Below are 27460 nucleotides of genomic sequence, written 5' to 3' on the forward strand. Positions count from 1 at the left end.
CCAGAGCTGACCACAGCTCTGCGGACAGCCTCGGGGGATGGACCAGGCTACACAGTTTCCTCAGAAGTGTGTCTGAAAGGAAGTGAGGAACCAGAACCCACAATCCTCTACCTCAGCCTGCAGCCCACCCCGCCGCAATCTGTGGGAGGCCGGACTTCAGCCCCAAATCCTTCTTTGGTTCCTTATCCTGGTGGCCTATCCCAGTGGTAGGCCGCTGGGTTCTCCTTTTTTTAAACTGTCACCAATAGTTTGAAAACACGCTCTATATCATGAATGAGTATGTCTCTATATAAAATTGAAAAAAGAAGTTTAATACTTGTCCTTACTATTTGCAGTACACTCTTTTTTCTACTCTGTGCTATTAAAAAAAAAAAAAGACTAGAAAGGCTGGTGGTAACCCACTCAGTTGATGTCACGACTCACTATTGTGGGAGATTCTGTGTCCTTGCACTGGGCCCTGTGTCATTGCGTGACCTGAGGTGCCTTTGGGGACCAGGCAGGTAAAGGAAATCTGTGAAGTGGAGTTTTATTTCAGAATAGCACCTTAAGTTATATTACTGAGATACATGTACAGATTATTTGCATATTCGCACTTCTATAAAGAAATGCACTCTGCCAATTCTCCTAAACCATGCTTCCCACTTAGTCTTCCTTTTGCTTTCTCACTTTGGGTAGCTGCACAGCTACAGGAAATACTTCACTGGCCGCTGAACTTCTGTAAGAGAACCAGCGGGGCAGAGGCAGTGATAAAGAGCTGGTCCTGGGCCGCCCAGGGCTCGGGAGGGCGGGGAGCCCAGGCGTGTAGAAGCCGGGCAGTCACTGCTCAGCTTCCCTGAGTTTTCCATGTGGGAACGCAGGTCCTGTGTTGCCAGGCTTTGTATTAGAAGAATTCCAAAATCTGGATTTTTGCACAGAATCTCCCGGTTTGGGTAATGAATTCACGTTAAAACAGAACAAAACAAAAATAAACAGCAGTGTGATCCAGACCAAACTCCTCTGCAAGCTAGACGCGGCCCAGAAGTGGCCAACTTTATCCAAAGCAGAGTGTTTCATGCCATTTCTCCAGGGCCCTACCCAGCTCCCCACTAGGCTTTCCATCTCCCGAGCAGAAGGCTCACCCAGAACCTGCTACTGCTGGCCAAGATGCGGAGAGAGAGAGAACATGGCACCTGAGGGCATTCCTGCTGTGTATCCTTGAGGGCTCCGTTTGATCTCGCTCCTTGGAGATTCAGGAGGATCCTTGGCTCCCCCTAGAGTGAGAGAGAGCAGGATGTGGGCTCAGCAGCAATTACGCCGAATATGAAACTCATCCCCTTTTTGGACGTGGAGTGGATAAATGGCAATTAGTCAGCCTTCCCCCGAAGACTAGCATTATCATTATTGTTTCCTTCCGACAGAATCCCCGCACCTTGCCGTGGCACATAGCTTAGGATGGAACTAGTCGGTCCAAAACCCTAAGGGTAATCAGAGGCATGTCTCTTGCCCGTACATAATGAAGGTGCTGGCCTAGTCTGCCTGGCCTCTTTAATCCCATTATTCTTCTCCGATCCCTGTTTCTGTCCAAGCCCTTCTGCCATTGGTGACATATTACTGAGTCATTTGGACAGCAGGTTTATAGAGTTCAAGTCCACCAGGACAATTAGAGGCAGTGTTCCTGGGGACTCTGTGAGCTTGGAGCGGAGCCTCCCACACAGGCAGAAGGCAGCTTTGGCGGCTGCCAGGGGCTCCACGTATAGGATTCCTTTGACTTGAACAGCCCTGGAAACCTGCACCAGCCGGCACCACCACAGTGGGGATGCCCGCGCACCCTGTGGCATGGACCTTTGGTGACCTCCTACTGCCCTTTCTGTCCCGCTCGCCCTCGTGCCCCTAGTGGCTCAGTCTCTCTACTTGGCCCTTTAAGAATCAAAAACTGCACCCTGGGAGACTCCTCAGATTGGTTCCATCCTGTTCTTCCCACTTCACCTGCCCATTCTCTTCTCCCTCCCTGACTTCAGCCGAAATTCTTTCTTCCTTCCTTTCTCTCTCTTTTTTAAGAGTGCCTTGATAAATTTCATGGGAAGTAGTCTACTTAAACTTAGGCTTAATTTATGATTATACTCTTGGGGGAATTCTTTGCATTTTGTGGTTGCATTTTGTGCTTTGCATTTTGCAATTGCTGGTTGGTTCTGATATAGCTCTTTCTGGGGAGGCTTGCGGGCCCCGCCCTGTCGAGGGCCTCCTCATGCCTCCTGACTCCTGGCTGTTAGGACATGACCACCACTTTGTCCCTGCTCGTCACGGTGACTGATTTCTGACTGAAAAGAATTCATTAAAAAACCAAAAGCTCTGTTCTTGTGGAAATTTTCAGACATACAGAAAAGCAATCATCATGTCCCCAACACCCAACTTTAACAATCGTCAACGTCTTGCCGTCTCAGTTAGAGAACTTCGGATCAGGGTCTCAGAGTGTCAGTAGTTGGATGAGAATTACTGGAAACCTGTTTGAGATGCAATATTCCTGGGCTCCTCCTCCCCTGGACCAGCTGACCCAGAAGACTCTGGCTGCCGGGCCCAGCAGTTTGCGTGTCTGACGAGCTTCCCGGATGGTTCTTATGCACATTCAAGTCTGAGAACCAGCGCGTTAGATAAGCATCTGTGTGTGACAGGCTTCCTCTTCTTGTGGAATGTCTCAAGGGCACTAGTCCCCCAGCATCACTCACAGGGTCTTCTAGTCCTTCACGGGGAGGATACAGAAAGACAGACTCTGAACCTGCAGCCTGACCTGTGTGGCTGGTTCATCCCTTTTTGCCCTTGGAAGTGCCACGTGCTGTCACAGCTGCTCCAAATAAGACCCAAGGCCTCAGTCCTGAGAACGTGCTCTCTACATTGGTCAGTTAATTCTTGAAGGAAGGCACTCTACCATCTATATCCATTGGAGTTTTGAGCTTCTCACTTAACCTGTACTTAGACTCAACAATTTAATTTGGAATTATGCTGAAATCAGGCTATCAGGAGACATTCACAGTGTCTGTAATTCTCATGATGGTTATGGACCTTGGTCTTTAAGAGTAACCCAGACAAATAAGGCACTTGGGATATGCTAATTTGCCCCCACTTTTGAAACCCCCACTCTGATATACCACACCAGGGCGTCAGACTAGTGGGTCCTCATAACCTTGCCTTTCTCTTTTTCAGGTCAGGAAGGAGGGCTTCTGAAGAAATAGAAGAGTATGTTTCCAGTATTCTCATGGCATCCTCTGGTGACCTTTGTCAACAGTGCAGTCTTGGTGGTCCTTATCTGTTGAGCCTGGGTTGAACCCAGCATCCAAAAATAGACAGTATGAATGTGGCTGTGGTCTGGGGCTGGAGTTATGCATCCTGAGTCAAGGGTTTGGTTCATGCTGCTTCCTCAGCTGAAGGTCTGGAGGCCGGCATTGATGCTCATATCATTTCCCACCCTGTGGATTTTAGCATTGGATGTTCAGCTTTCACAGTCCTGACCCATGGGCTCTGCTTTGTGATTATAGATGGGCGGAAGCAGTGCCAGCTTTCTAAACCTAGCCTTCTCCTAGGACTTATATCAAAAAGAAAGAAGGTTTCTGGGTAAAGATGGAGTGTGAATGCAGGGCCACTGAATTTCCCCCCTGCAGGGGTGGGAGGAGCATCCATACCATAGTCGGTGAGATGCTGCCCTGTGGAATGGTGCACTGCACAACCTGTGCAGCCGTACATGGCACACCCCATTGCCTGATTAGATTTGACCAAGTCAGTGGAGGAAAATGTGTCCAGAGACATTTTCATCTAGGAGAAAGAATGGATACTATAAAAATTTGGGTTGTTTCTTTCTGTGTTTGAAACTCATTTTCTGCTTTCCTTTCCTTCTTTTTGGGGGCAGTCACCGCCTCAGACAGCACAGCCTGGATGGATCAGATGACGGAGGAGGTAAGATGCCCTTGGAGGATGTCCGAAGGGCCTCTAGAGAGGTCCCAGAGCCCCCGGAGCGTTTCCTGGGCCACAGCTAAGGCACTGTTTGCTGTGGCCTTACGGAATGCATCTGCAGGGGCCTCGTCCCCACACGCTGTTTCACGTCTGGAGTACCTCACCCCCTTCTTTATCCACTAACGCTCGTCATCCTTCAGAGCTTAGCAGAAGCATCAGCTCCTCTGAAATGTCTTCCCTTCCCCTCCTACTTCTCTCTGTCTCGGATGTTCTTTCTCTGTGCTCCACAACCTCCTGGGCAGACCGCCACTGTAACAACAGCAGCAACAATAGCTAATATTTATTAGGTGTTTATTAGGTCCCAGGCACCGTTCTACCACTTTATAGATGTCAAAGCATTTAATCTTCACAGCAACCCTACGAGATAGTACTCTTATTATCCCCATTTTATAGTCTAAAGTACAGAGAGATTAAGTAAATTGCCCATGGTCACAGAGCTAAGTGACCGTCACCCTTTAACTCTTGGTTGGCTTGCTTGTTCTTCCCACCAGGCTCTGAGCTCCTTGATGGTGGACCCAGGTCTTAGTTATCTTTGCCTCTCAGATTCATGACACATAGTAGTCAGTTAATGGCTACGAGGTAAATGAGGGAGAAACCAGCACTAAGACAGCCAGCAGCCACGTCCCAGCTGAAGCCTCTGTTCAAAACTCGAGAGAAAAGATAAAGTTTGTGTGTACTTTTTACGAGAAACCTACTCAAGGGGAGGTTATATTTGGGACTTAAATTATCAAAGCCCTTTTTTCTTAACCCACATATTTACCATTTCCACACTATTCCTTTGTGTAGAACTCAGTTTCCATCTGGTATCATTTTCCTTGTGCCTGAAGAACTTCATTTAACCTTTTTTTGTAGAGCAAAAAACGTTGCCAGGTCCTCTGGCAACAGATTCTCTCAGCCTTGTTTGTCTGAAAATGTCTTTACTTTTCACCAGATACAGAATTCTAGGCTGACACCTTTTTTCCTCTTTTAGCACTTGAAACAGTTATTTCATCGTCCCCTGGCTTGCATTGTTTCTGACGAGAAGTCAGTGGTAACTCTTGTCTTTGTTCCCCTGTACACAGCGTGTCTTTATCTCCTCTGGCTGCTTTTAAGATTTATTTCCCTCTATCAGTTATTTTCAGCAATTTGGTTGTGATGCCCCTTGGTGTGGTTTAGTTTGTGTTTATTCTCCTTGAACATCTTGAGTCTGTGGATTTAAAGTTTTCATCTGATTCCGAGAATGTTAGCCATTATTTCTTGAAGTATATCTTTCTCACTCTTACTCCTTCTGGGACTCCAGTTTCAGGTATGTGGGTTGTATCAGTTGAAATTGCCACAAGGTCATTGAGGCTCTGTTTTGGTTTGTTTTTTTCCTAGTCCATTTAAACTCTGTACTTCAGTTTCGATTGTTCTATTGCTGTGTAACTCATCTTTTCTTCCACAGTGTCTAATCTGCTCTTAAGCCCATCCAGTGAATTTGTTATTTCAGATGTATTTTCAGCTCTGGAAGCTCCATTCAGTTCTGTATATGTAGATACATCTATATCTTTATATATCTCCCATTTATCTCCTTACTCTGTTCATGTTTATTTTATCCTCAAAAGTAGCCTTTTTAGTAGCTGTTTTAAAGTCCTTTTCTGCTAATTCTATCATCTCTGTCTTTTCTGAAGCTGTTTCTGTTGACTGATTTTTCTTCTGGTTACAAGTCATATTTTTCTGCTTCTTCACACGATAGTAGTTTTTTGATTGGACGTTGGCCATCGTGAATGACTTTGTTGAGTTTCTTTAAAGACTGATATATTTGTTTTGGTAGGCAGTTGACGTATTTGTTGATCAACTTGATCTTTTTGGGAATTGTTCTTAAGCTTTATTGGGGCAAGTCTAGAGTTAGCTGTAAACGCGGAGACACTCGGGTGTCTCCACTGAGTGCCTGGTGGTTCACCAAGGACTCTCCCCTCTGCCTCAGTGGAGCCGAGCCTCTTCCAGTTCTGTATGAGCTCTCGGGATGGCTCGGCTCACACCTTCCTGGTAGTTTGCCCAGCCTTGTGGAGTTTGGCCCTATGCATACACAGCTTAGTATGCAGTCAGTCTGCATTTCTGGAGCTCTTCTGCTGCACCACTCCTTCTCTCTCCTACTCTGCTTCTCACATTCCAGCCCCCTCAGCCTCCTGAACTTTGACCTCTGTCTCCTCAACTCAGCAGGACCTCCATGCTCTATTTGGGGTTCCTCCTCCCTGTGCCAGTGTCCAGGAAGTACCTAAAGGCCGAAAGCCAGGGTGACCGCTGGGCCTCACGTCAGTGTTTCCCTTCTCTTAGGGGTCACAGTCCTGTGCTACCTGTTGTCCACTGTCTGAAAACAGTTGTGTCTTATATTTTTTCCAGTTTTCTAACTGTTTACAGCAGGAAGGCAAGTCCAGTACCAATTACTATCTCATGGCTAGGAGTGGAGTCCAGACCATCCTATTAACTAGCCTTTGCATTCAACTACAAGTGAAGGAGGGAATTAAATGTAGGAAACTTGCATGATTACCTGTGCTTTAGCTACCTCACAGGGTTGGGGTGAGCGCCATATAGGACATATGTGAAATATTCTGGGATGATGGTTAAAATACAGATTCCCAGGCCAGCCACAAATCAGAAACTGGAGTTGGGGCTCAGAGATCTGCATTAATTTAAATAAGCTCCCTGGATGAATATTTTGCACACTGAAGTTGGACAGCCCTTCTCCAGTGCCCCTAAAGCCAGGACTGAGGACTGGAGAGGATGGGAATCATGAAAAAAGTACTTTTCTGCCTCATTTCCAAAGGGTTTTTAAGGTAGAATGGTAGTCACTGGAGGTCAGGAATTCAGTCTACACTCTAAGATTTAGTAAGAGCTTATGAGCATGGTCTCATCATTCTTCGCACTGTTCTTTGCTTTTTCCATTATCTCTTATTGACAAGCTCATTTCTTTTTGCCAGACCTTCTTCTTAGTTCTACTCACTAAACTCCCTTTAACTGTCAAACTTCTCCACCCACTAATAATTCCCAATGACCCTATTGAATAAGGTATCTTGCATTTCTGTTCCAAAGTCTCTTTTCTCAGACATGTACCTAGGATGTCTTCTGCCAGAGCTAAACTGGCAGGTGTGGTGGCTCAGTGATTGGTGGCTGCTGCCCACACTTTTGATCTTCCTGTCCGCACACATTGTCTGTTACTTCAGCCGTTGGTTGCGTAGTGCATCCAGAAGGATGTACCAAAGGACTCAAGGAGGCAGGGTCCCTTCCAGCCAGTGACAAAGCTGTTAGGTCGTTAAGGAGCAGTGTGTCTGGAAATTATGATGCTGATAGCTTTGAGGTGCTTGTTCAATTCATGGTCTACAGAAGGTTTACTCAGCTAGTATCTTCTCCAGGCCTTTCCCTACCCTAACTTGAGCCTCTTTCCAACTCCCTTCAAAGGACTTATGAAATCTTACTTTCTCCATTGTTTTCAGTGTATGAAAATGCTACATTTCAAGAAGTAACTGCTAAATGTTACAGCAAAATCTTCTGCATGCTAAAGTTTACACACATTACAAGTGCACGTTATTAGCAGGTTGTGCTGGCTGCCCTTGTGGCATCATCACATTAGAATTAAATTATTGCAGCTTTAAGCAACTCTGTAGGCCTTCTTGGCCAAACCCGTCATTTGACATGTTACAAAATTGAGGCCTAGAGATTCTTATACAAAATAGCAGGACTCAAAGAGGAAGTCTGGTCTTCTGACTCTCAAGAGAACGCGCTGCTCTCATACCACAGTGTCTACCAGCATCACTACTGTCACCATTCATCACCAAACGTTAACCATGTACCAGCTACTAAGCCTAAGCCTAAGGTTTTACATGTTTTCTCGTTTAATTCTCAAAACAGATCTATGGGAAAGTTTTCTAAAATCTACTTTATTGAGGGTAATAAACTGCATCCATTTAAAGTGCACGATCTGAGTTTTGACAGATGTATACACTCCATGCAGCCACTGCCACAGTCAATATGCAGAACATTTCCATCACCCCTGGAAGTTTCTCATACCTCTTTCCAGTCCATCCTTCCTCTGCCCTTGTCTCTCAGGCAACTACTGATCTGTTTTTGGTCACTATAGAGTGGTTTGCATTTTTTTGGAATTTTATTTAAACTGAACCATATGTATGTACACTTTTGTGTCTGGCTTTTTTCACTCATTGTACTGATTTTGAGATTCATCTAGGTTGTTGTGTGTATCATCAGCCTGTTTCATTTATTGGTGAGTAATATCCCATTGTGTGGACATAGCACATTTTGGTTATCTGTTCACCTGTTAGTGGACATTTGGATTGTTCACTGTCCCTGTTTTAAAGATGAGTAGACTAAGACAAGAAAGGTAACCTTGCTCGAGGTCACACAACTAGTAAGTGACAGTGCCAGGATTGGGGAGACAGCTGTGCTCACCACTCTACCACCAATGCTGCACTGGCCAGCACTGGAATGTGAATACAGGTCTTCACCCCAGAGTCCTTGCTCTTGACCTCTGAGCTGTAACAAATGGTACGACCCTCAGCCATGTTGGCATCTCCTTCCACAGGTAGGTTGTATTAATGCCAGCTCCCAGGTTTGTAATAAAGAGTCCCTCCCTTATTGATAGGATGCTTAATACAGTTTCATTAAGGAAGGAGAGAAGAAATATATTTTCAGAGAATATCTCTAGTATGTTTTTCCCCTTTATAAACTTGGAATGTGAAATTTGTGATTTGGCCTTTATTTTGGCCCTGGAGGTTTGAAGCCTGAACCCCTTCCTTGTCGGAGAGTGCACTTGGTTTTACCTTCTGGGAGAGGTGCCTCTTCCCCAGCATAAATCTGTTTTCCAAGCAGTTATGCCCGAGTCCTTTAATGGAAAATCAGCTCATATGTTACACTTCACACTTGACTTAGTCCATTTCACTGTATGTGAATGTTTAGAATCCATTATGTAGTAGGAATCATATGTTACATATAACTAGTTTCTAGAATTATCTTTGCTCAGAGAATTACTTGGTTGGCTAGTGAAGGCTGCTCCTTTGAACTTACAATAACCAGTGGGTAGGCAGACTCCACAAATGATTGCCCTGAATCATCCACGGATGCTCATTCAACAATGACATTAAGCAGATCTTTGGGCACCTGCAAGGGAACCTGCTAATTCCCTTAATGAAATCACATCCAGATTCTTTGAGGTCGTTAGTGCAAGGAGCATCGTCACCTGGGAAGGGGCTGGGTTTACTTGGCAGAGGTGGGTGACTGGCGAGCAATCTCAAAGGAGAAGAATAATCTCGGGAAATGGGAATGAGGCTCTAAGGTCCAGGGTCCCCTCCAGGCAGGTGGGCTCCTTCCACCACTAGCCTTAGTGAGGAAAGCCAGCAAGTTTTCACACAGTGCTTCCTGTGGCCAGTACTGCTGCAGATGCTGGAGACAGTGATGAGTAAGACAGTCCTTGCCCGCCAGGAGCTTCTGATCTAGTGAGAAATGCCCTCCCATCTTCCCCTCCCCTTTTCTAGGAGCCATGTCTCTCTAGAGAGATTTCTCAGCGTGCAGCCTCCCAAGCTTCAGTCTTGGTACACGTTGCTCCTTCTTCCCCTGGGAAGGTTCCAGGGAGAGAGAGAAGCACTTCCTCCCCTCCATTGATATCTCAGGCTTCCAAGGGAAGAGAACAGAAAAATAGAGGAAAAAGGAGCTTTTAAGATAAGGTGTGTTTTTAGAATGAGAAACGGAGAGTGAGTGTCGTTTAGAAGGGTTTTGGGATCTGTTGGTTAATCAGAACGTTCTACAGGCAGACTGTTTGCAAGACCATGGCAGGCTACAAGCTCTGAGGCCTTTAGGGGCCAGGCAGATGACGTAAACACATGAAACAGCAGAATTGTATGACAATGAAGAATGATGGAGCCTGTGGTGAACCCAGAGAGGAGACGTCATAGCCTAAAAGTTTTCAAATTCATATTTCAAAAAAGAAAGAATTTTTAAAAGTCACTTTATAGGCATCTGCTGGTTGGATTAGGCCTTTGGGAAGTGGTTTGCAAATCCTTCATAAGACCTTATAGGGCTCTGCTCTAAAAGAATTCAGAACTTTGTTGGGGAGACAAAACATACAAGATGAAAAGCAATACAAGAGTTAAATAGCTAAGACAACAGTAGCATGGATGGAAAGGCAGCAAATGGTGGTTGCTGTACGGGTGACTTAGATTATTAAGGGCCGTGAGTTCAGAAGTGGAAGCCATCCCTGTGGGCCAAGGGCACTTCAGGAAGAAGAAAGAACTTGTGCCGGATCCTGAAGGATGGATAGGAGGTAGAGAAGAATGTGAAAGGCCTTCCAGGTAAGTTGCCTGGCATAAGGAGGGACTCCACATGGAGAATGACTGCAGAATTCACAGTGGGCAGGAGAGGAGCTGGTTCTGCTTCTGGTCTGTTCTCCACAGCAGATATTCACCATCCCCACATAAACTGCCTTTAATGAAGCTTGAAGGTTGCCAATCATCTAATTTGCCAGTTCGAGGTAGAATCACACACAGCTGGAGCTGACACAATGCTTCAGGGAAGTTGGGATTCATGATTATGAGAATAGCTGAGAATGATGGATATCCAGAGCCCCAGAATGACCTTAGGGTCCCAAAATTGTAGGATGGCAAAACTGATCTTTCCTCTTTACGCGACCATCCTTTAGTGGCATAATCATCCATTCCTATTTTGAGAATCAAGTTTCTGGTTTGCCCTAAGGCCTTTAGACTTCCTGGTCATGGAGGGTTGTATGGTGTTAGAGAAAGAATGTTGGATCTGGAATAGGAGTGAACCCATCCTCTGTAAGTGACTTTGGGCAAGTCATTCATTCATTCATTTAACCACCATTTGTTGAATACCTACCACGTGTGATGCATGGGACCAAGCACTGGGGATATGAATGGAAAAACCCTTAGTTCTTGTCCTCATACAGCTTACAGTATAGTTGGAGAAATAGGGACTAAACAGTCACACAACTAATGAGTTCCTAGGACAAACTGATTGAGTCCACTGAACGGAGAGTGCAGGGTGCTATTGGAGAAAATGACATGAAGATGATGAGACCCGGACCCGGTGATGAGAGAAGGCCACTCGGAAGAGTGACTTTTAAACTTGAACTTGAAGGGAGAGTAAAAGTTACCAGGAAGGGGAGAGGGGAGTTGGGGGCATGGGGGACCCTGGTGGAGGAGACAGCAGGTGCAAAGTCATGTCACCTTTCTAACCCCAGAGCATTTCCAGGCCTGTTTGGTCTCTTGCGGCTCTCAGAAGGTGAACTCTGGGTAGAACATGAAACCTTAAAGATGAACATTGAGAGGCACACAAACTGGAGGAAAGAAATTCTTTGTCTTTAAAAAAGATAAACAATATTCGGGTTGAAATAACCTCTGAAAACAATTAGATACGGACTCAAGTTTCAAATTTATCTCAGAGCTAAATTCAAGTTAGGAAAGAACTTGTGAGCCCCCAAATCTGTCTTTAAAAAGTGAAAAAGTCTCTGAAAACAGGAGCTTAAAAAAAGGATTAGAGCTTTCTTGCATTTAACCATTGCCTTTTGGCATAACCCGGGACACTGGGTGGAATTAGAACTCCCTCTTCCTGGCAGCTCCCAGGGCCTCTTGGGCACACCTCATCCACACTGGAGAGGGCTGTGCTCTTTGCATCCTGAGGTCCAGTTTTGACAGCATCGACTACTTCAAAACCTTAGGAATAATAAATCCTTATGGCCAACCAAAAAGTGTTTAATTCCTAAAGGATGAGCTGAGTTGAGCCACTTGTAGCCAGAGGCAGTCGGGGGCTTAATTCTGCGTGTGTAGCAATCTAGATGATCTGAGCACTCTGAGTTTAAGGGTAATTGCTCAATTTTCTATCCATGTCAACAGGGAAAATAGGTAAAAGTGGCTGAACACAGCCAAGCAACGAGGCTGGATGAGATGTGAGATGCTAGACTGTCAGTGGAATTAGAAAAATGCTGTCTACAGAGGGCTATCGCTCTGTCGCCCCGTCGCCCCTCTGTTCCCGTCTCCCGGTTCATCTCTGTCTCCGGGCTTTCTGACTCTCTTTTGGGCTCTTTCTCATTCCTTGCTTAGTCCTTCCACCATATCCTTCATCACTTCTGCAAGCAGCGAAGTCACTCTGAGCCTAAACCGCTTTAATGTGGAGAAGGAGAAAGTGGAAAGAATTCTTTGAGTACAGATAAATTGGAACCCTGACATCTCAATTCCTTTCTCTTGCTTAGTAAGAATGTTCCTTATGTTGGCATTCTGTTCTTAAGCTTAATACAGCATGTGGGACTTCTTAGGTGGTCCCCAAACCTAGTTGCTTTGCCTCTCTAAATTTTTTTAACTGTTCCAACAGCACTGGTTTCTGATTAAATAATGTTCCTTAAAATCAGTTTTTCTAAGTTCAATCAGTAGGACTAGATGCGAAGGTCTTCCTAAACCCACGCCTCCCTACGCTTCCCCCCCGCCCACACACACACGAGCTCCTTCAGCTAAACGTATCCATAGCAGGAAAGGGCCGGGTGGGACTCACTGGTCCCAGGACTAGCCGTCCTCTCTTCTGTCTCTGTGCTTTGTTAAACTTTGGTCTGTTTACAGGATATTGGGTAAGATTTGGAAGAGAAGTCCTTCTTGTAGGAAACAGCATTGACAATTAATGTTTGTGAGTGTTTGCCGTGAGCCAGGCACCGTGCTGCTCCACCTGCCGTACTCCAGCTCATCCTCACGGCAGTCCCCTGAGGACACACTGGGCTTGTCCCCCTTCTACAGAGGAGGAGATGGAAGCCCTGGGAAGTTAAGTAACTCACAGAAGTCGCATGGCTAATACGCAGTGATGTGCTGGTAACACTAACGCCTGGCTCTCCAGGGAAAAAAAGCCCTCATTGGTAGTGTTTGCCAGTTTCTGTGGTGCGCATACTGCCACCATGGCTGGTTTCGAGCTCCCAGCCTGACATCATTGACCGCAGAGCTGGGAAGAGAGGACGGCAGTACGCCAGTACATCCTATTTCCACCGTACACGTACATTAGGTATTAATAATTTCGAGAGCGTAGACAAAGTAAAATGTAGTAAAATTTAGGAAGTGTTGACTTTTGAGTATTACCTTTATTTTTAATATAATTGAATTAGAAAGGTGTATAATCTTTAGTGATGTTTATGTTTAACAACCTGTGTGCAAAATTCCTAAAAATTTAGCCCTTGGCTGTTCTGAGTCAGTACGAGCTGCTCCAGCACACCGCCATTTACCGCCAGTAAGTGGTGGGGCTGGAATTCGCACGTGGTCTTTGTGACCCCCGGTTGCTGCTCTCATTGCCTTCCTCTTTCTAGTGAGTGTGAGTTTCGTTTCCCAGCCCTGCTTGTTGAGGAAGCTGGTCTCCCCTCATTTTTCCAGCACCCTGTTGCACACTTGCTCTCCCTTCCTGGTTCTCAGATTGACCCGCTGGCCCATGTCCTCAGCTCTGCTGATCCTCTCACTGTGAAGGCTTGTCCACAGCAACACCTGGGCTGAGTAGAGAAAAGCCACAGAGACCGGGTCTTCAAAGCTCCGTGACATGAAGTAGAATCATCGCATTTGACCGTTCCTGTCTTGTTAGGCTTTCTCTCCTGTCAAATCCATTGAGATTGCTTTTAAATAATGAATTCTTGTGCCTATGCTGGGTCCTCCGGGTAGGAGAACCTGTGTTAGGATGAGAGGAACAAGTTTCACTGGGCTTGTGCAGGTTGCAGTGTGAGCATCAGGGAGTCTGGGAGGCCTGTCAGAACAAAGACCCACAGGGCACTGCCTGGACCATGGAGTGCCATGCTTGTAGCTCTCCCACCAGCCCACCCCTTTGAGACACAGCAGAGGAAACAAATTAACACCGCAGAGACAGGGGACACTTCCAAGACTGAAGGGGACGTAAAAGAGCCCCAGCCGGGGGTGCCGGGTCACAGTGTGAATACTGACCTGAGGTCATAATGGGGCCACAGGTGGAATCTGTGCAGGTTAATTGCAGTATAGAAAGTGAATTTTTATTAGAGTGATTCTAAACAAAAGACTCGGCGCGCTTTACCTGTAGGCCATGTCTGTGGCTAGAACCTTTAGAAAGACTCTGCTGTAGGCAAATGTGACAGAAAGGTTTGTGGTTGTTTTTTAATATATCACAAGATGTATTTCAGTGGATACTCCAGAATAAGGATGTCTCAGAGACAGAATGGACCTCATTTCAATGATAAGGAAACGTAGGACCAGAGTTGACAGGTAACTGCGCAAGGTCAGCAAATTAGGGGCAGATCTGGGACTCGGGTTTCCTGATTCCTAATGGGGTACACCCTCTAGTACAGCTCTGTGGACCAGGAATCCGGATTCAGTTCTTCCTTGATAGGCAGTTAAGGCCATCTTCCTCCAACAAAAGAAAAATGAACTCCAGTAGACGTAGACTCTTGAGGCCACAGGGACTGGCGTCTCTACTCCTCAATGTCAGTTTGGCCAGAGCTGGTCCCCAGAGCAAGTGAGAAACCAGAGAATTTTCCATGGGGCTTACCAGAAGTCTCTTTAATGCAGCAAGAGAGGTTGTTTCTACTTGTTTTTGTTTTTATAGGAGGTGATTCCGGGGCCCATGCCCCTACGCTGGGAAAAGCGTACCCATCATGGAGTAGGTGTCTAAGAGTTGATGGCATGGGAAGATGCTTGGCAATTACTTGACTCAGCAAACATAGTAGAGGCTGGTTTGGCTGTATTCTTCTGGCCCCCTGAAAGGAAGAATGTCAGGGGAGTCTCTGAGAACTGAGTGAAGCTTTGAGCAGACTTTAGCTCTGCTTTGTCAGTTCAGTCATATTCTGCCTCACCCAGTCCAGCAGCAAAGCACAGCCCCGAGTCTTGACCAGACCTCCTGCTCTGGTGGCAGAGCTGGGACAGAGTGCTCTGTGCCCCTGGTGGTGCCCTGAAATCTCTAGGTCACTCCAGACTTTCCAAACTTACCATCACAAACATCTCTGCCCAGAACACGGTTGACATTGACCTCCCTGAGGCCCCATTTTCTTTGTTCACGTGAGCAGCTTACTTGCATGCCCCGATCTGAAGAGCTAGAATGGGAAGAATGGATGTGCAGATCTTGTGCCATGCGTGCACGTGTGTTGTAGATGAAGCACGTTGTGTTAACCTCCCTCCAGGAACCCAGAGGGAGAGCTCCGTCAGCATTCCGTCTGTATAGCTGTAGTCTCTTGGGAGGAATGTGATTAATAATAAATCACCCAACATTAAGTCTACCTGAAATCATTCGAGAGACCAGGGTGTTTATTCTGTAACTCCTCGTATTCTGTCCCAGTTGAACACAGAAGACAGGATCAGGACAGGACAAGACTCACTGAGACTGTCCTAGCTGACTGCAAGCAGTGCTGCGGCTTCTGGGCATGGCACGGGCACTGCTCCACAGGACTGTGAAGGGAGTGGATGAGCGAGGGGGAGAGGAGGTGAGGGATGTAAGTGCAGACAGCCCATATTGATGAGAGCCACGGCCCAGGGAGGTCTTAGACGACTTAGAGTTTTATTTGACTAGAAAGAAATAGAGGCTGTGTTTCAGGATGTCTCAAAAGATGAGGACTGCGTAAAGAGGCATGATGTTCTCTGCAGCAGAAAAGGACAGGTGGGATTGTAGGGTTGCTCCAAATAGTCTTTGTAGCCAAAGACATGGCAAGTGGTGGCCCGGGCTGACTGGGACTGGGCGTGTTCTCCCAAGTGGATGGCCCTGTGCATTCCTCAGTGTAAAACCGGACAACCAGATGTCGCCTAGGTGAGATGGGAGGGGACAGGCATGTCTGTGCATCTGAGGTTGGACTTACACATCACTTAGCCCTCAGTTGGAGACGTCTTGTCCTTCTGACACATCACAGATGGAAATTAGTTTCTAAAGAAGGACCTGAGACAGCACAACCTGGGCATAGTGGCAATCTGGGGGAGCAGTAACGGGCCCTCTTACCCCGGCAAGAGATGAACTGATAGGACCAAGCAGTAGATCTCCCTTTCTAGTTTTAGTTTCTACCAGTTTTCTAAAAATTCACAGATGCTCAGTGTGTGTGTGTGTGTGTGTGCATACTTGCCTATATATATACACACGCAAGTGGACACATACTGGGAATGATTCCTGAGTCCGTAAGTGTGGTTGACGGACTAGGTTTACCTAAAAGACCCTTTAAGAGAAAGCTCTTGAAAGATGATTACAGAATTGAGACACCATCATTTAAAAGTGCCCGAGGCAAACGCCTTTGAAAATTGCAGCAGCGGAGGGACAGAGAAAGAACGACGCAGCCCTTGATTGTTGCGCTGTTCCCTCAGGACCCGTCCTCCCCCTCCCCCTCTGTTTCTCATCTGATAAGAGAGAGAGCAGCAGTAAGACTCCTCATCTAGCTTATGAAAATCCGATTCGGAATGGCTGTGATCAAAACCAGCTGGCTGTCACCAGCAGTGGCCTTGCGAGGAGGGAACCGCTCAGAAGCGTTCCGTATGTGGGGGTGTCATGGGTGGCACCGATCAAAGTAGCATTTTTTTAATAAATATATATAAGGAAAAATACAAAACCTAAGGATTTAGAATAAAAGCAGTGTAGTTTGTCTTGTTTTTTTCATTGTAACACGGAGAGGATGAAATAGAATCAGATATGCCTGGTTTCTAACATACTTCCACTGGCGGCTCTGCGAAGGCGCTGTCACATTAATACGGTATCACTCATCTTGGGCCTTATTGAAGACAGTGGAGAGTTCCTCAGTTTCCATTCCTTCCAGCCACTTCATTTCTTGTCACTTTTAAAGTCCTTTACCCCTCCTTGTCCTTAACACATCTCTACAGATCAAAGCTGGAACCACCTCCAACCTCCCCGAGAGAGCTGTTGGAGTGTCGGAGAGCGCTCCTATTCATTGTTCTTCTTTTCCTTCAACTGTCGGTAACAGTGGTGTGATATTTCCTAGAGGGCATCCCAGCAGGTGACCCTGGGGTCCTCCCAGTGTCAGGCTCCTGGCCTGCATGGGATCTTTCCCTATGGAGAACCCTTGTTACAGGGCTGTGCTTGTCTCTCACGAGGACTGCCTTTGAATTGCTTGAAGGCTCAGTCCTGGTTGACAGCCCTTGGCACTGGCGATCCTCATTCTTGTCCAGCCCTTGGTGGACTTGGCTGGGGTCCTGGGGGAAATCTCATTCTGGGGTGTTGCATTCACGGCTCCTTCAGAAACATGCTGACCTCACCCCGTGGGTAATATAATGAGGGCAGACTTTCACACACCACAATATACCACGAGCTGAGTGGCCCGCTCGTAGCAAGGCCCCTTCTCAGCTCCTGATCCAGCCAGCACCGCAGTGTGCTGAGGCCTGGCTTATCTCAGAAACCAGTCAGTCCAAACCTTCCTCCCCAGCCCGTCGTCAGGCACGAGAGTTGCCGCAGCTGGGCGGGCTGCGAGAAACAGCTGGCTATTTTGATCTTCTTCTTAAAGTCCGTGATCTTTCCCCAGCAGCATTAGGAGAGATTCGGTTTGGCAGGAGCACGGAGGTATTTCAACATATGGGACACGTGAAAAAACCCCTCCAAGCTGGCACTTCAGGACGGGTCATCTTTTCTGTCTCTCTGTCACATGCTTCCTCGGAGACCTGCCCATGCGAGGCTCTAAGCGGACACTCGCTCCACCACATCTCGGGCCACGCCCTGCACGCAGTCTGTGGGTCCTGCTTCTCAGCCTCTGCAGCGTGGCACTCCAGCCAGCACTACGGCCTTCAGACTCTTGCCCCTTATCCGTTCCTCTCTCCTCCCCTGCCAGTGACAAGGACGGGCTGCACCTGGCTCCAACCAGGTGACATCACAGGGGATAAGTCTTCATTAAGCAGACCTGGCGGGGAGCTGCAGACCTGTTTTTGGCCCTTAAACCCTGACTCGGGGAGAGCAGGGGGCCAACGGTGCTGGGCCCAGGCTCGCTCGGGAGCTCCTCTGAGACCGTCTCTTTCTCTTGTTCCTCCGAGTGTTTGAAGCCTGTTGCCTACCACTTTCTCCTCTTCTTCTCCCTTTTCAAAATTCTCCATTTTTTCACTTAGAAAAAAAAATTATTTATACGATTGAGATCCACTAATTAAAGCCATTTTCTGGTATTTGGTTACTGGAGCGTTTGATGTCTCTCTGACAAGACCATGAAATGCACGGAGTGTCCACAGGGACGGAATTTGCTGAACACGGCTCTTTGTAAATGAGGGCACACAGTGTCGCAGCAGCTCATGAATATGAAACGCCCATGATGCCACCTCAGTGGACTTGGGAACACAGATGAATCCTGTCATGTGCTAAATGAGACCAATTTCTTTCACTTAACTTCATCTTCAATCAGACCTTCTTCCGTTGGCCTCTTTAAAATTCCCTGTACGTGATGCAGAAGGTAACAGCATTCAGTAAAACAAAGTTTTGCAGCTGCAGAGAAAAATTTTAATGATCTCTGGTTTAAAGTTGCTGTCTCCTAAAAACAGGGATGTTGTTTGCTTTCACTCACTCAGCTCTGCTGAGGTCTGTTGACTTTGGGCATAGAAGTAGGGGTTGTCTGGACTGTCCTTTTTGGGGTATCCTTAGTGTGTCCAGGTCCTTTTCCTGTGGATTGGTTATTGGACTTGGTTATGAATGGTGAACGAGAGCCCTTAGCAGCCCGTGGAAGCTCTGGAGTGGCCAGAGCACTGAATGGGAAGGCAGCTCCGGGAAGAGATTGTTATAAACAAGCAGGGCCTTTGCCATCAGGGGCTCAGTTAGTGTATGAGGTGAGAGGGCTGAATGTCATCACTGAGCACCCGGAGGAACCTGGCAAGGCAGGCCAACCACTTGTATCATTTACTAAGGTTTCAAGGTGAAAAAGTGCTGGAGTACAGAAGAGGCTTTATGGAGCTGTCTAGAAACCCTTCTGGACACAACCAGGAAGTTCCATTGAGAAATCCCCAACCAAGAAAATCAGCAGAGAATAGACGCTAAAGGACGCAGAGAGGAGGGGCTCCCTGTGGGACCCAGAGGCCAGATGGGGAGCCTCCTTTGCTCTCTCCTTCCTGCAGGACCTGGATTTACACTCCGGGCGAGGAGCGTGAGTCATGCCCAGGGTGTACGCATTTCAAGCTGAGTCCAGTCTAAGAAATCACTTTCTGTTCTTGTTGTACCAAAACTGCAGGGAACATCTGAATTTGAACGCAGGCTATCACAAAATGCGTCACGGAGATCTGGGGCCAGCTTCATTGGAAGAGCCAGGCAGGCTTCCTACTGCCAGGCCCCAGGGGCGGAAAGGATCCCGCTGGGGCTCTAGTGGGTAGTTAGCATTTTAGTGCGCGTGCGTGATTGGATTATCCATAGTGAATGTATTTCAGGGCAAGTGGCAGCTTCTCAAGTCTTTGAAACCAGTTGTAATTGATCCTGCTGGTGTTCCCACGTTTCTATTATTTATTTCAGCACCCCTCATTTATTTCTGTGGTTTCATCTGGTAATTGGTTTGCTGGGTGGATCTGTTGGCAGAGCTAGTGTTCTTGTATCATAATGAGTCTCTCTCTCATTTGGCAATCTCTCTCTTTGAAGTAAGTTCTTACGGCTGTTGCTGGACATTAACAAGCCTTTATTCGGGGCTCCCCGAAAGTGGAGTGATATCGTGGGACACACTAGAGAGCCAAGAAGAAAGAAACACCGGGAGGCTGGTGAAGAGCAGTGGGACCCAGCCTGAGGATGGAAGCCAGGTGGTCCATGTGGACCAAATTTGAATGACTCTGCCTCTATAACTTTGTCCCCACTCATCCATTGTTTCTTGTCCATGCGTGGGCCCTTCCCAGCAGGCCCCGCAGCTCTCAAGTGAGGCAAAGCCTTTGCTATGATGTTATCAAATCCAGGCGGTGTCGAAGGATTACACTTGGTGGTTCTTGTGAAATGAATCCTACCTGGGCAACTTTAGGACTCAGTGGCACTTCTACTATAATTGGAACGATATAGAGAAGATTGACGTGACTCTGCCACGTGTGTGACTTTCAGATTTGAGGGGCATCTGTTGATTCGGTTTTGTACGGTTGTCCTTTAGTCTGTCAGTCCTTGGGAATGCAGACGGGACTGGGCTGTGGTCTTCGCCCTCAGCTAGTTCACCATCTCGGGGCCGACCTAGGGCGGATTTCAGTTACTCCGCCTGCTGCTTGGTAGTAGGGTCTACCCTGTGCCTTGAGTGCAGTATTATGGAAAGACAAGGTAAAAAGCTCTGGATTCTGCCTGTTGGATTCCGAGATGATTCACAGAGGAAGGGATGTTCATTTCCCTTATTCTCATTTGTTGTTATTGTTGCTTCATCTTCCTCCCTTTGCAACTTGGCCCTACCGTGCTTCAGCAGGCACCCAGTCCATGGTTCCTGGCTGGTTGGTGCAGGGCTGTCCTCACCTGGCACCAGGCACCCTCCCTTCTGCCTCACCCTGTGCCACTCTCCCCTGGCCCTACATGCCAGCCGCACCGGCCTTCCTTCAGCCTCTCCAGTGTTGCAAATTACTTCTCCCCTCGGAGCGCCTTTGCACACGCCATTCCCTGCCTGGCTGAATCCTGTGGATCCTTCAGCTTTCAGCTGTGCTGTCCCTAATTCAGACACCTTCCCTAACTCCTCACCCCCTGGCCCCAAATTCTAAATTAGATCCTTCCTGGCCTGGATTAAATGCATTATGGAGCATCCATTCGATAGACTACTAAGTGGTCATTTAAAAGAATGAGATATATCAGTGTACTGATAAGGAAAGACAAAAGCAAGTTGCAGAACATCACATATGCGAAGTGGTCCCATTGGCAAACATTTTTTAAAGGACACACGTGCTGTGGTATGCATAAATTCTTTTCAGTAATATAGACAAGAAATTATTAATAGCGATTACCTCAAGGGAGACGACTGGGGCTCCTATAAGGAAAGGAAATTTTTCATTTTAAACTTTTCTGTAGCAATTGAATTTATCACCATATCATATTACTTTTACCTTTAAAAGAATAAGATAATTAGGTCTCCCTGTTATTTTTGGTCGTAGAATCCCCTTAGTTTCCCTCACAGTATGTGTTTTAATTTCCAGGCAGGACATTTATTTGTGTTTACAATCTCCCACTACGTGGGTGCTCCACGAAGACAAGGACCGTGTCTGTTTAGTTTGCTGTTCTTGTTGGCGCCACTTAGCATGGCGCCTTCATGGTGGGTGGTCAGTCAGTATTCCTTGAATGAATGAATGAATGAACGAACAAATTGCCAGAGGAACAAGTGAACAATGCAGTTTCCTCCCCCCCTGCCCACCCCCCCCACAGCGTCCTGGCTGGCCCGGCAACACACAGGGCAGACAAGCAGGTTGAACAACATGTGGGATGGCTAACGTAAGAGGCAGTGAGCAAGTGCAAAGAGCAGAGAGAGCCTGCTTCGTTTGAGGAGTCAGAGCTGGGAAAGAGCAGCAGATGATCTGTGTGAGGATGGGGACCTTCGTGGGGATACAGTTCTCAGGATGGTGGCCTGCTTGAGGCTGGGGACCTGCGTGGGGCTGGGGACCTGCATGAGGCTGGGGACCTGCATGAGGCTGGGGACCTGCATGAGGATGGGGACCTGCATGACGGTGAGGACCTGCATGAGGATGGGGACCTGCATGAGGATGGGGACCTGCATGAGGCTGGGGACCTGCATGAGGCTGGGGACCTGCATGAGGCTGGGGACCTGCATGAGGCTGGGGACCTGCATGAGGATGGGGACCTGCATGAGGCTGGGGACCTGCATGAGGCTGGGGACCTGCATGAGGATGGGGACCTGCATGACGGTGAGGACCTGCATGAGGATGGGGACCTGCATGAGGCTGGGGACCTGCATGAGGATGGGGACCTGCATGACGGTGAGGACCTGCATGAGGATGGGGACCTGCATGAGGCTGGGGACCTGCATGAGGATGGGGACCTGCATGAGGATGGGGACCTGCATGAGGCTGGGGACCTGCATGAGGCTGGGGACCTGCATGAGGATGGGGACCTGCGTGGGGCTGGGGACCTGCGTGGGGTTGGGGGTCTGCATGGGGCTGGGGACCTGCGTGGGGGTGGGGACCTGCGTGGGGCTGGAGACCTGCGTGGGCGTGGGGACCTGCATGGGGCTGGGGACCTGCACTGGGGTGGGGACCTGCATGGGGTGGAGACCTGTGTGAGGAGGCACAGTCTGCTGGAACTGAGATGAAGGATGAGGGCGCCCACTTTGAAGGCACAGGAGGCCTCTGAGTCCTCCTGCCTCGCCTTCCCCTTTTCTGGGGCTGTTCGAGGTGCCCAGCCACGTCTTTCTCCATAGGGCTAGTTTAATAAGAGGTGAATAGCAGAGGATGCGTCCCCAGGGCCCTCTGGCATCCGTGCACTGTTTTTATTCTGTTCCGTTTGGCCCTGTTGTCGGGAAGTAGCAAGTTGGGGCATATGTGAGGGAGAGACTTAGCTTGTTTATGGTTATTGGAATCAAGAGGAATACCCAAGAACAGAGGATGTTGAGTCTCAGGCAAAATAAAAAATGTCCCGACTGTGGGCAGTTGTCACCCCTCTGCTATAGGAGGTATCTTTGAAGGCACTGTGCATTTGCAAAGAGAGCATGGATGGGGTGTGGACAAGCTCAGGGGTTGCAGGTGGACTGGAGCTGGAAGCCTGTCTCTGTCCACTATTAATGGTCTCACCCCATGCAAGCTGCTTAATCCTCCTGAGCCTCAGTGTTTTTGTCTGGGAAATGGGCAGTATAATTGTGATCCCCATTTTATAGATGAGAAACTGAGGCACAGAGAAGATAAAGTCACATAACCAGCACATGGGGGAGCCAGGATTTGAAGCTGGCCACCCTGCCTTTGGAGCCTGTGCTCTTAACCACTGAACAGGAGTCCTACCCATATACTTAACTGTTAACTCATTATTTCTGTTAATACTCTTCTTATTATTAGCAGCATAGAATAAAATGAGGATAAAGTTTACGTAATTAATAAGTTTTTAAAAATAGTAGTAGCTTTTTAACAGTCCTAGAGCAGACTCCTATTTCCCTCTTACGGTCTCTATTAAAATTGTGTGCTTCTGCATGTTAAACTTGACACCCTGAATCAGAGGGGTCACCCATCCAGACTTGCAGGTCAAGTAGCCATCACAGTGTCAGCGGGGCTGGATTACTCCATGTAGGTCATTTTGTGAAGGAGTGGATTTCTCAAGTCCATTTTCTCTTTCTAGGTTCGTGTGTGTGTATATGTGTATGTGTCTGAGCGGGAGGGAGGGAGGGAAGGACGGAAAAAGAACAGAAATTCCCAAGAACACATTATGTACACAGAAGCAAGTACTTGTCTGCGATTGTAAGTCAGAAACTGTAAAATTGTGAAGTTCTTTGAAGTTTGCCCAAAACCTGCTTCACGGCCACCTGTCCCACTGGGGGCCGGGAGTTGGATGGCCTGACGCTGCTGCGATGGCTCAAGCTGTCACTGCACCGGAATGTTCCAGCTTGCCTTGGCCTGGCTGTCATTGTTGGCTCCGTCCCACTCAGGCAGTTCACTGGGTTCTGTTGGGCTCCAGGCTTCCAATTAGAGAGAAATCCCACTGTGTGGCCAGCCCCGCCAGTGCCACTCTGAGAGGCCCCTTTGCCAAGGCCCGAACTGACCTCTGATCTGTCACAGATGGGCCAGTCCCACACTCCTTTGTGCACATTTGGAGGAGGGCGGTGGGGAGGAAGAGGGAAGCCCATGGGGAGTCAGAGTGGACGCTGGGCAGAAGTGCGGTTCCTCAGAGCTGGGAGGAGCTGGGCAGAGCTGACAGGACCCAAATGCTAATGTTGTGGAGGGAACGGGGACTTTGGGAAGACCTCGTCCTGAGCCCTAAACTCAGCAGGGGGCATTTTCTTACCAACTTCTGAATATTCATCTCAGGCTGGACTCCACACCCGAGGAGAGCCAGGAGCAGCTAACTGGCTCACTCCAAAACTGTCACACTGCTGATGGCGCATGGCACAGCCAGCTTCCTCCCTGCCCCGCTGCAGGGTCTGTGCGGTCTCATCAGCCTGGGAGCCCCGCTTGCCATGGGCTCGAGGACAGCACTGTCAGCAGCCTGCACCGTGGACTGTGTTTATCACACAGAGCAAGAGTGAACAAGAAAGCCGAATTCCTATTAGCATAAGAAATAGAATCTTAGCAAATTCCATCTCTAATTCTCTAGCAGGACAGCGAGATACAATCTAAGCTCTGACCAGCATCTTTCTAGATAGAGGACTTGCTGAACATGGTTCATTTTTCGGGGGGTGGCCTATGTGTCTTCTTTATTTCCTCTACCGGCCATTTCTTTTTATTTTTATCCCTTTTCATTCTTTTGATCACTCTTTCTCTACCTGTCTCTTTCTCTCTGTGTCTTATTTTCTGTGTCTCCCTTGCATACTTTCTCTCTCTTTCTCCAGGTACAGCATCTGTAACCGAACAGTTGGAAGCAATGATAAAGACACAAGGTTTAGAACTGACATTTATATACTCGGGCTTAGCTTGTCTAGAACAGTCACAAATTCTAAATAATGAACAGCCTGGAAGTGGCAAGGGTCTTCCCAGCTGTTCCTGGAATGATTCTGTATCTCTCTTAAAAACAAAATTGAATTCAACCCATGGAAGAAAAACGAAGGGTTTCCTCACTCTTCTCTCCTCTCTGGGATTTTTCCTCCTTTTACTGTTTGCATTTGGTTTGGCAATTCCAGGACTGCCTCGCCCCACTTGGCCTTTTTTCCTGCCACATCTTTTGTTTTATTCTCCTCTATGCAGACTGGTTAAAACAAAGAAAACCCCTGTGCCAGCGGGTGATACTCCTTTGGAGAAGGAAATACATCTGTAGGGTGTTAAGTTGTCCCCATGAGAAGATGGACTATTTTTGTACCGAAAGCAAGTTGCCCCAGTTAAGTGATGTGCTGTCTCAGTTTCTCCATTTGCATGGCTTTCTTAGACTGATCAAAGAAACGGCCTCGTGTCTCCTCATATGTCTGTCTGTCTGTCTCATATGGAGAGTTCACAGAAGGGAAATCTCCATGAGACAGCAAGAGAAGTGTCATCTGTTTATTATATTAGACCTGGCAAATGGAGACCCTGATCCCAGATAACCTGCTGGGAGCCAGGTCACATCATTAGGTGTAAAATGTCCTTCAGATGCAGGCCCAGGGCTGCGACTGTGACGATTGCAAAGACTACGAGGCGCTAATGCCCATGTGGACCGTGGTCATGAGGCAGTGCACTCACAGTGACATCCACCTCATGACACTACACTTTCTGGGTTCTTCTGTCTCTGACCTTGCCAGGCTCCTTCATCGCTTCCTCCTCTTTCCTCTAGCAGAACACTTCCCCAAGTGCTGTCCGGGACTCTCTTCTCATTTCTTTACATATCTCCTTGGAGATCCACCCCAGTGGCTCCTGACCTGGAGCATACGTCAGGATCACCAAAGAAATCTTAGGAAAAAATACAGATGCCTGAGCCCCACCCAGAAAGTTTTAATCCAGCAGGTTCCAGGGTAAGGCCTGGGATTCAGAAACTGATGAAGTTGTGCCTTTGATTCTGATGAGTACCTCGAGTTCGGTATCACAGTCTAGATCAGGAGCCGCTGCAGGCCAGAGAGCAGGTCTGAGTGTCCGTTCGAGCCGCAGCCTCCAGCCCCACAGCTGCGGGTTGAAGGCGATAAGTAATAAATGGAGAAGCAGCCAAGATCCCTATTCGTGCTGCTGACCGTTTTGCGTCCTCCTCTCATTGCAGACATTCCTGTTATTCCGGATCTGGAAGAAGTGCAGGAAGAAGACTTTGTTTTGCAGGTGGCAGCGCCTCCCAGGTACATTCAATTAGGTGTGAAGTTGGTGGGCGGCGGGGAACGTGTGAACTAATATACTGCAAACACCATCTACAGTCGCGCTGCCTGCCTCCACGGAGAGCCGGGTGTTTCTGGTTTTGGGCTCCATCCTAGAGTTCCCATTTTGTTAGATATTTTCTTCCCGTTTTGGTCCTTCCCAGCTGCCTAGGAGCCTCTGGGGACGGTGGCCCAGCAGCACTCCTGGAACTGGTTCTGCCCGTGGCTCTTCCTCACATTCTCTCTTCCCTGCAGCATTCAGGTGAACCGCGTGATGACCTACCGTGACCTGGACAATGACCTCATGAAGTATGCAGCCTTTCAGACCTTGGTGAGTGGAACAGCTTCTGCATAGAGGGGCAGGCTCCGGGCCTCATTGTAGAGGTTTCTCAGTTCCTCCAAAGCCATGCAGCATCTCCTCCGTGGGTCTGTCAAACTGCCTGGCAACAGTCCCTTTGCTGGAGGCATCATCCTCAGGGATTACAGCATCCCGGGCCCCAGCATATTCCAGTGTTTCCCAGGGCCACACTCCCACCTGCTTCCATGGCTGCCCGCTTGGCATCAATAGATAAGCTGGCCATAGAGATGTGCCGCTCTTATGCTCTGCCCTCCTGGCGTTGACCTTCTCCAAAGAATGCCCAGCCTATAGGATGTTGTGGCGTTCTCCCAGCCTGTAGGATGTTCTGTCATCCCTCAGTGGCCATGTGCTTCACTCACGTCTTTACCCATTTATAAGGCATTTCTGCAGGTCTTGGTTTGGGAACTTCTACCACATGTGATCCTCCTCACTTTGCAAGAGGTAGTTGTCTGAAGGCCCCCGAGGTGCACAGCGTGCCTTTTTTTTTGTGTTCACAGGATGGAGAGATCGACCTGAAGCTCCTTACCAAAGTCCTCGCACCGGAGCATGAAGTTCGAGAGGTACGTGGTGGCAGCGGCCCCTTACTCTCTCGGCCGAGTCATTCCTGTGCCAGCTGGCTCCCCGGGCTGACCTCTGCCTCCCCAGGGCCGGACGAGTGTGGGAAGTTGGCTGTGATGGGGGGCAAAGGCCTTCCTTCATCTCATCCAGCGATACCTCTCTTGGCAGGACGACATCAGCTGGGACTGGGACCGTCTGTACACTGAAGTGTCCTCAGAGCTCCTCACTGAGTGGGACCTGCTGCAGACGGAGAAGGAGGACCCCGCGGGACAGCCCACAAATACCTGAGCCCTGGGGGGGGCGACAGACCACCCTCCCTGCACAGAATAGTCTCTGCTTTGGACTTGAACAAATGCAACAAGCCTAAAACTAAAGAAGTTTGCAAGCAGCTTAGAATTTTTGTATGGAATATTTTGTAATAAAAATAGTTCTTTTCAGAGGACCACCTTGGATCATTCAGTTGTAATAAATTGCTTTTTTCTGTGGCTGTCTCTTCCATTTTTTCCCTCTTGGAAAGGTTCCGCAAGAGTCAAGGAGGGCAGCCTTTAAACAGTCTGGTGGAACTCCCCCCGTTGCTGGAGAGTATGATTCAGGGGAAGTGAGGTCCGGGGGAGAAGGAATGGCGCTGCTCCTGGAAGCTGTTCGGCTCCCGGAGGCCACAGCGGTTCCCTGGAGCATCCACCTGTGAGCACCCGGACTCGGGGTCTGGGAGGCTGCAGGCAGCTGCCTGCTGGGGTCCAGGGCCC

General features: G+C 48.2%; 1 protein-coding gene across 1 annotated transcript in view; it reads left to right on the forward strand.

Annotated features, from left to right (window-relative positions):
- IFT43 (intraflagellar transport 43) overlaps nucleotides 1–27199 on the forward strand; it is a 77722-nt gene extending 50523 nt beyond the window's left edge. The window contains exons 4-9 of the mRNA XM_023628146.2: nucleotides 3178–3210; nucleotides 3878–3924; nucleotides 25711–25783; nucleotides 26054–26129; nucleotides 26654–26716; nucleotides 26883–27199. Of these exons, the coding sequence (XP_023483914.1) occupies nucleotides 3178–3210; nucleotides 3878–3924; nucleotides 25711–25783; nucleotides 26054–26129; nucleotides 26654–26716; nucleotides 26883–27002 (412 nt within the window). The 3' untranslated portion in view covers nucleotides 27003–27199. The remainder of the gene's footprint in view (nucleotides 1–3177; nucleotides 3211–3877; nucleotides 3925–25710; nucleotides 25784–26053; nucleotides 26130–26653; nucleotides 26717–26882) is intronic.
- The last annotated feature ends 261 nt before the right edge of the window (nucleotides 27200–27460 follow it).

Source organism: Equus caballus, chromosome 24 (genome assembly GCF_041296265.1).
Source record: "Equus caballus isolate H_3958 breed thoroughbred chromosome 24, TB-T2T, whole genome shotgun sequence".
NCBI lineage: Eukaryota > Metazoa > Chordata > Mammalia > Perissodactyla > Equidae > Equus > Equus caballus.